The 8,009-nt window shown below is 58.2% G+C and overlaps 2 protein-coding genes across 2 annotated transcripts in view; one reads left to right on the top strand and one right to left on the bottom strand.

The window, feature by feature from the left end:
• Positions 1–222: 222 nt before the first annotated feature.
• LOC103089689 (zinc finger protein 501-like) lies at positions 223–2,011 on the bottom strand. The gene is given in 2 exon segments (XM_082930957.1): positions 223–1,664; positions 1,984–2,011. Coding segments are annotated over 2 exon segments (1,470 nt in total).
• The window catches only part of ARMC5 (armadillo repeat containing 5), a 7,588-nt gene continuing 770 nt past the window's right edge, over positions 1,192–8,009 (top strand). The window contains exons 1-8 of the mRNA XM_007452828.1: positions 1,192–1,272; positions 1,650–1,774; positions 2,312–2,843; positions 4,467–4,574; positions 4,673–5,459; positions 6,500–7,005; positions 7,684–7,816; positions 7,920–8,009. Coding sequence (XP_007452890.1) covers positions 2,369–2,843; positions 4,467–4,574; positions 4,673–5,459; positions 6,500–7,005; positions 7,684–7,816; positions 7,920–8,009 — 2,099 coding nt within the window. The 5' untranslated portion in view covers positions 1,192–1,272; positions 1,650–1,774; positions 2,312–2,368. The remainder of the gene's footprint in view (positions 1,273–1,649; positions 1,775–2,311; positions 2,844–4,466; positions 4,575–4,672; positions 5,460–6,499; positions 7,006–7,683; positions 7,817–7,919) is intronic.

The raw sequence follows: 8,009 nt of genomic DNA, 5'->3' as shown, positions 1-8,009 counted from the left end.
CTTAAAGCAGCTGGGCCAGCTCTTGCCATCCCCAAACTCTCCCTCCAGCTGGAATCCCATCTCCAGGGCCTCAGAGAACAAGCCTAAGCCCACTTTTCTGTTCCAGTTCCTCCAACCTGGGGTTCCCTGATTGAGCCCACTAATCAGCAGCCCTAGAGGAGCAGAAGTGAGGTTTGCTGAGAAATGCTGGGCCCCTCAGGCTCCTTGAGGACTGGACCAAAGTCAGAGCTGAAGTCTGGGCTGCAACTTAAGCCAGGGATACTGGCAGGGGCTGTGCCCCTGGAGCGTCCGCTGGTACTGGCCCAGGTTGGAGCTGCGGGCGAAGGCCTTGCCACACTGCAGGCAGACGTCGGGCTTCTCACCGCTGTGCGCCACCTGGTGGATGAGCAGGTGGGCGCTCCGGCGGAAGCTCTTGCCACACTCGCCGCAAGCATAAGACATCTGGCCCGTGTGAGTGTGTTGGTGTCGCAGCAGATGTGAACTGTCTCTAAAACTCTTGCTGCAGCTGGGGCACTTATAGGGCTTCTCGCCTGTATGCGAGCGTCGGTGTTTAAGGAGCTTGGCGCTGTGGGAGAAGGATTTGCCACATTCTCGGCAGGCATAGGGTCGTTCACCCATGTGAACGCGCTGGTGATCGGTGAACTGGGTGCGCTCACTGAAACCACGACCACACTCAGGACACTTGAAGAGCCGCTCTCCACTGTGGGTGCGCTGGTGCCATATGCAGTCCGAGATGTTGGTGAAGTTCTCGCCACGCTCACAGCAACTGTAGGGCTTCTCCCCAGTGTGCGATCGCTGGTGCTTGAGCAGAGAAGAGCTGCGCCCAAAACTGTCACCACACCAGGCACAGCGGTAGGGCTTCTGGCCCGTGTGTGAGCGCTGATGCTGCGCCAGGTTGGAGCTCAGGCTGAAGCGCTTGCCGCAGTCCCCGCAGCGTTAGGGCTTCTCGCCCGTGTGCGTGCGCTGGTGCTGGATCAGGTTGGAGCTAAAGCTGAAAGTCTTACCACACTCAGCGCAGGTGTAAGGCTTCTCACCCGTGTGCACCCGCTGGTGTTTAACCAGGTCCGAGCTGCGGCCAAAAGCCTCCCCGCACTCCAGACATTTGTGGGGCCGGAGGCCTGAGTAGGAGCGACGGTGTTGGATGAGGTTGGAGCTCAGGCTGAAGCAACGGCCACACTCAGAACAGGGGTACGGTTTCTCTCCAGTGTGTACCCGGTGGTGCTTAACCAGATCTGAGCCACGTCGGAAGCTTTTGCTACACTCCGGGCAGCAGTAGGGCTTGTCGCCCCCATGGCTGCTTTGGTGGTGAATGAGGTCAGGGAGGTAGGCTGCGGACAGCCCACACTCCTGGCACTCGAAGGCTCTGGGGACTGCAGGATAGTTGGTCTTGGCAGGGGCTTCTTCCTCCCCAGGGCCAGAGACTGACCTACGTAGGTACTGCAGGCCCATCATCATTTCCCGGGCGGCCGGCTGCCCCGGCCACACCAGGAAGGGCCGCTTGGGTGGAGCAACTCCGCAATCGAAGGCGGACCTCGGGACTCCCTGGGATCCTGACGACCGGTTCCCCCGCTGCTCGGCCCCGTCGGAGTCCTCCCTTGCCGTTTCTGGAGCCACCGACTCCACAGAGGTAAGAACGTACCGTTTCCTAGATACCAACCACTGAGCTCACAAGCACAACCACAGCTGGAGACACTCTGGACCCAGTGATTCAGCACCGGAAACGGAAATGTCCACCAGCCCGTGCAGTTCTAGGAAGCGGCAGCGAACGGTCTCGGTAGGTTTAACCCTCTCATTCACCTGGCGGAGCAAGTGCTCCCATCTGCAGCCGCTGTCAGGAACTTGATACTTTCCGCTTGGCTCGGGGTTCTCAGTCCGTCAGCGCGGACTTCGGTGCCCCGGCCACCAATGAGGGGCAGCGAAGCGAGCCTGAAGGAAAAGGCTGTTGCTGCCAAGGACACGCTGGGGGCAGAGTAGACAAGTCACCTGGAGCAGCACTGTACTGAAGCTCCATGATCGGATGTCTGGGTTCTCCAGAGGCACCGGCCCACGCGAGTCCCTTGAGAGAGTTTCCCATCCATCCTAAGCCAGGCGTCTTAAGCTTGGCGCGGACTACATATCCCAGCATGCGCCGCACGCGCCTCTGGGGCTCGCACTACGATTAGATAACCACTACTCTCAACATGCCTTCTGCAACTGTGCAAGCCAGAGCACCGGGATCGAGAACTACAACTTCCGACTTGCATGACAACTGCGGCGGCGCTATTTAAAAAGCGTCAGAGAGGAGGTGCATGGCCACGTCCTGCTCTTCCAGTTCCGCTCCCTAGGATGAGCTGCGAGGAGAGGGGCGGAGCCTTAGGCCTGAGCCAAGATGGCGGCTGCGAAGCTAAGCCCCGCGGACTCGCTCTCATTCTGCCTCGCGCAGCTCACGGCGGCGGCCGGGGAGGGTCTAGGTGGGGGAAAGGACACAGCTACCAACGAGACACCCTTGGGCCGTGCGCTCTTAGCCCTCCGTACGCGCCACGTCAAGGCAGCTGGGGGAATCGAACGCTTCCGGGCACGCGGCGGGCTCCGCCCCCTTCTCGCGCTGCTACGGCGAGCGGCTGCAGCGAGCCCCGCCCCGTCCCAGGCTGGCCCAGGCTCCGCCCCCTCGTCGGTCAAGTCAGCGGCTTCTGGCCCCGCCCCTTCTCCGGGCCCCGCCCCCTCTGCTGCGTCGTCATCGTCGCCCTCGCCACCAGCGCGCCTGCGTAAGACGCTGGACTTGGCGCTCAGCATCCTAGCCAACTGCTGTACGGAAGGGGAGTGCCGGGCTGAAGTGCGCAGACTCGGAGGCATTATCCCTTTGGGTAAGTGCTCCGCCCCCATTTCCTAGAAGGATTCTACCCACACCTCTGTCTGTGTCTGGGCCTGGGCGGAGTCTTGAGTTCTTTGTGTTGTAGCCTGGAAGATCGTGCTTACTGACGGCGCAGCGCCCGCAGCTCTCATGATGTCATGACCCGTGACGTCACTGCTCTCTATAAATTATACCCTAGCCCTATTAGATCAGTTGCCAATTACCTGGGTATTGGTTGTGCAGCACCTCTCTCGCATCTGGGCTGGTGGAGGCCAAAGGGTTATTTGATGCCTCTTTCAAATGATTCTTACTCTCCATTTATGTTCATAGCAGGCATTCAGTGCCTACTGTGTCCGGCCTTGTGCAGGGCTCTGAAATCCCATTTGATGAGCTGGGGGTCAGAAAGTGTAGTGGTTGAAAATGTGGGCTCTGCAGTCACCTAGACCCATCCGAGGCTAGGATTGTAAAATGGAGTAATAGCTACCTCAAAACACTGGAATAGGGAGAAAATGAAATACAAAGATAGAATGCAGATATCTAAGTGTGGACTGGGTACTTCTAGTTATTAAAAACTAGCACAGTGAGAACAAATCCTGGGAATTCCCTGGCGTCCAGTGGTTAGGACTCGGCACTTTCACTCCTGGGGACTGGGTTCTGATCCCTGGTCGGGGAACTAAGATTCCGCAAGCCTTGTGGCACAGCCAGAAAGAAAAAGAACAAATTCTAAGCCAATATTTTATAATAACTATAAATGGAGTGTAACCTTTAAAATTTGTGAATCACTGTATTGTACACCTGAAACTTATTTAATACCGTACTAACTACACTTCAATTTTTAAAAAAAGAACAAATCCTAACAAGATAGCAAGCTTTTCTGTTTACCAGCTAAATTGGCGCCTTCTAGTGGCAATGTTGTGAACACAGTTTATACTTCATTGCCAGCTATGAAATTATGCCTATTTTGATGAAATCTTAATTTTTTTGATGAAATAAAACATTAATATATGTAAAATTTTCATTGACAAGAGGCCTGGCACATTAATAAGTCCTCAATAAATATAAGTTTTGTTGTTAGTGTATAACCCCCATCATTCATTCACTGTTTTGTATTTTAAATATCTCCTGAATCCATCCACTTCTTTGCCTTCTTCCGTCACGTGCCCAGAGACTGTGCTGAGCTGTGCTGGTAGCTGACTTGGGTCAAGCCGTCTTCTCACTATTGCAACAGCCTCCATGTTGCTCCCCCTGCCTTATTCTTTCCCCCTGTAATCCATTCTCCCCATGGCTGCCAGATTTTATCATGTCACTTCCATTCTTAAAACCCTGTGTGGCTCCCAGTGCCCTCACATTCAAGTCCTGAGCCCCTGGCCTGATCAAGGCCCTTCATGAAGTAAGAGCATAAACACTAGATCTCACCTCTGGGCCTTTGCAAAGGTTACTTCGAAACCTGAAATGCCCTGTAACACTCCCATCCACCATCCTTCTAGCAAATACCTACCTATCTAACCTTCCAGACCCTACAAGTGTTAGGCCTATTCTGGAGGCCTTCCCTGACTTTCTCAGGCCACGTTCTTGAGGTGATTAATGAGAGAGACAAGAAGGGGTAGAACCCTCAAGAGGCCAAACCCTCTTGCAGTGACTATTCTTCAGTGTGTGAAGACAGACAGCATCCAGAACCGAACAGCCCGTGCTCTGGGGAACTTAGCCATGGAACCTGAGAGCTGTGGGGACATCCACTCTGCTGGTGAGCAGGCTCTGAGGGTGGAGCCACCTAGGGCTTGGGGGTGGGAGAAGGGCTTGGGTGTCTGTCCTCGCTCACCTTCTGTCTTCTTCCCTCTCCAGGTGCTGTTCCCCTGCTTGTTGAGGGCCTGACAGCCTGCCAGGACTCACAGTGCCGCCAGAGTGTGGTTCGTGCCCTCCGTAACCTGGCGGACTCACCCCAGCACCGCCTGGCCCTGGCAAAGCAGGGAGTGGTGCGCCCGCTGGCCGAGCTTCTGGCTGCTGCCCCAGACCCTGCGCTGACCTTGGCCTTAGTCCGTGCCCTCCTGGAGCTGAGTCGAGGCTGCTCCCGGGCCTGTGCTGAGCAGCTAAGTCTGGGTGGAGGACTAGGCCCACTGGTCAGCCTGGCCTCCCACCCCAAAAGAGCAGTGCGCGAGGCAGCCATCCTGATCCTTGCCAATCTGTGCGCCCAGGGCCTGGTAAGGCCTGCGCTGGGCAATGCTGGTGGTGTGGAGGTGCTACTAGGTGAACTCCGGCGGCGCCGGGGCCCCAGCGGGGCTAGCCCAGCCTCCCAGCAGCCCCTGGTGCGGGCCGTGTGTCTGCTGTGCCGGGAGGCTATCAACCGGGCCCGACTGCGGGATGCTGGTGGTTTGGAGCTGCTGATGGGCCTGCTGCAGGATCCTCGCGCCAGCGCCTGGCACCCTCGTGTTGTGGCAGCCCTCGTGGGCTTCCTCTATGATACTGGGGCCCTGGGCCGGCTGCAGGCTCTGGGACTTGTACCTCTCCTGGCTGGGCAACTATGTGGTGAGGCTGGTGATGAGGAAGAAGAGGGAAGAGAAGCTGCTTCCTGGGACTTCCCTGAGGAGAGGACTCCTGAGCGGGCAGAGGCCGGAAGCTTCCAAAGCTTCAGGTGAGTTCCCACCTGATGCTGTGGGGTAGAGTCTCTTCACTACCCTCACTCTCCGCCCATTCTGTCTCGGTAAACTTTCATTGACTCTGATTCCTAATTCCTTGTTCTCACTGAACATGACCACTGTCCAGTCCCCATTAAATACACCTCTTCTCCCTTGGGGCCACCTTTGACCTTGGCTCCACCCCAGCACCTCTGAACTTTGAGGCCCAGACAGGTTCCCTGGAAGGTAGTATGTGCACTGGTTCTGATGATACGTTCTGGCATCTAAGTTCTTATTCTGGTACCACCACCTACAAGCTGAGTCATCTCAGGAAAGTTAATTAACTTCTCTGAGCATCGGATTCCTTGATAGTAGAACGAAGGCTAACACATACCTACCCCACAGAGTTGTTGTAAAGATCAAATGAGGGCACTTTACACCTTACCTGGCACTAAGCAGCGCTCGGTAAACGTCAGCCTTCTGTGAACTCCTGACCTCATTTCCCACTGCTTTCCTGGTGCCCACTATACTCTTACACACTGGCCTTCTAGCTAGTTTTTGGACCTGGCAGATAAGTACCATATCAGGGCCTCTTTGGTTATTGTTCCCTGTGCCTAGGGCACTCTTCCTCCAAGATGCCTTGATTAGATCTCACCCTCATCAGCACCCAATTTTAAAATGTCAGCTCTCCCCTCCCTGGGCTCTTTTCTGTTCCCTTTTACTTTGCTCCGTATGCATCACTTCACACCACACTAACTGCACACTAACATGCCTTGTGGTTTATTTTGTCATGTTTCTCCTCACTAGAACGTAGCAGCTAGGAGGCAGGACCTTTTGCTCACTGCTTCTCCCCAACACCTGAAACGGGGCTTAGCACACAACAGGCGTCAGTAATTGCTGAATGAGCTGGGGTTTGCCCCTACCTCCCTTTTTCCCTGTCCCCTGCTCGGGCCCACCCTCTCTCCTGGCCTCTGTCACCTCTTTCTGCACAACAGATCTTTTGGCCCTGCCCCCTCCCCTCGGCTCTGGGTTCCATTCTCTCTTTCTCCCTCGGCAGGTCCTGGCTGATCTCCGAGGGCTATGCTGCAGGCCCAGGAGACATCTCTCCCGACTGGTCCCCAGAGCGCTGTCCGCCGCCAGAGCCAGCCAGTCGGGCCAGCCCCTCCCTGGGCCCGACCTCGCTGCGGACGCCCCGCGCCCTGCGCCCGCCCGGCCGCAGCCCCGCCGCCACTGCCCCCGAGGAGCCCTGGGGCCGCGAGGGGCCAGCGCTGCTGCTGCTGTCGCGCTTCTCCCAGGCTCCCGACCCCAGCGGGGCGCTGGTGACCGGCCAGGCCCTGTGCGGCCTGCTGGCCTACGTGACGGGCGCGCCGGGCTCGCCGAGCCCCCGCGCGCTGCGCATCCTGGCGCGGCTCACCTGCAACCCCGCCTGCCTCGAGGCCTTCGTGCGCAGCTACGGGGCGGCGCTGCTGCGCGCCTGGCTCGTGCTCGGTGTCGCCCCCGACGACTGGCCCGCGCTGCGCGCCCGGCCCGCTCGTCGCAGCCAGCACCAGCACCGGGAGCTGGGTGGGTACCCGCGCGCCTCTCTGCCCACGTGTGAGGCCACGCGCCCCTGCATGCCTTCCGTGCGCCCTGCAGCTCACCCGCTGTCTCACTGCCCTCCTCTGCCCACCGCCCACCGTTTGGACAACCTCAGCCACTAGGTGGTGGCGGGGAGGGACTCCTTCTGCTCCACTGTCCCCACACGCAGAGTTCTTCAGCCTCTGCCCGAGCCTTGGGGCCCAGAGACCCCAGCACTGGGCTTGGCCCGAACAGCTTAGAATTGTGCCTGTCTTCATCTCCTTACCCAGTGTCTTCTTGGTTCCACGTTGTCCTGACTCCTACACTGTCCTTGACTACCACTGGGCCCACTGATGGTGAACCCAGGCTCAGGCACCCTGTCCTCCCAGGCCCCACCACCCCTTCCAGCCCTGCCAGGGACTGCCTGGGCTTCTGTGCCCTGTTTCAGTCCTTGAGGGCCCAGACTCACTCCCTGACCATCTCACTCCCCGTTCTTGCCCTTGACCTCCAGTTCCTAGTGTCCAGACCCCATCCCTCCAGGGCCTTCAGTCATCCCCCTCTTCCTTGCCCTGGGGTTTCCCCGTCCCCGCCGTTCCTTTTGGGGACCCAGAAGCCTGTCTTGCCCATCCCACCGCCATCTTGGATACCAGCTCCCAACCTGACCTGCTCTGCCCACCCCGGCAGGTGAGATGCTGCTGCAGAACCTGACCGTGCAGGCCGAATCGCCCTTTGGAGTGGGTGCCCTCACTCACCTGCTGCTCTCTGGGAGCCCTGAGGACCGCGTGGCCTGCGCACTCACCCTGCCCTTCATCTGTCGGTGAGGGAGGCGTGGGTGCCTCGCAGGGGTCGGGGGAGCAAGGTTGCTGTTCCCCAGCCCCGCCCTTTCCCACTTTCTGAAAGGTTCTCTTTTCTCCCCGAAGGAAACCCTCTCTGTGGCGCCGGCTGCTTCTGGACCAGGGCGGCCTCCGTCTCCTCCTCTCAGCGCTCACTCGGCCAGCTCCACACCCGCT

The sequence above is a fragment of the Lipotes vexillifer genome, unplaced genomic scaffold (genome assembly GCF_000442215.2).
Source record: "Lipotes vexillifer unplaced genomic scaffold, Lipotes_vexillifer_v1.1 scaffold426, whole genome shotgun sequence".
Classification (NCBI taxonomy): Eukaryota; Metazoa; Chordata; class Mammalia; order Artiodactyla; family Lipotidae; genus Lipotes; species Lipotes vexillifer.
This window is presented reverse-complemented; position numbering and strand designations above follow the sequence as displayed.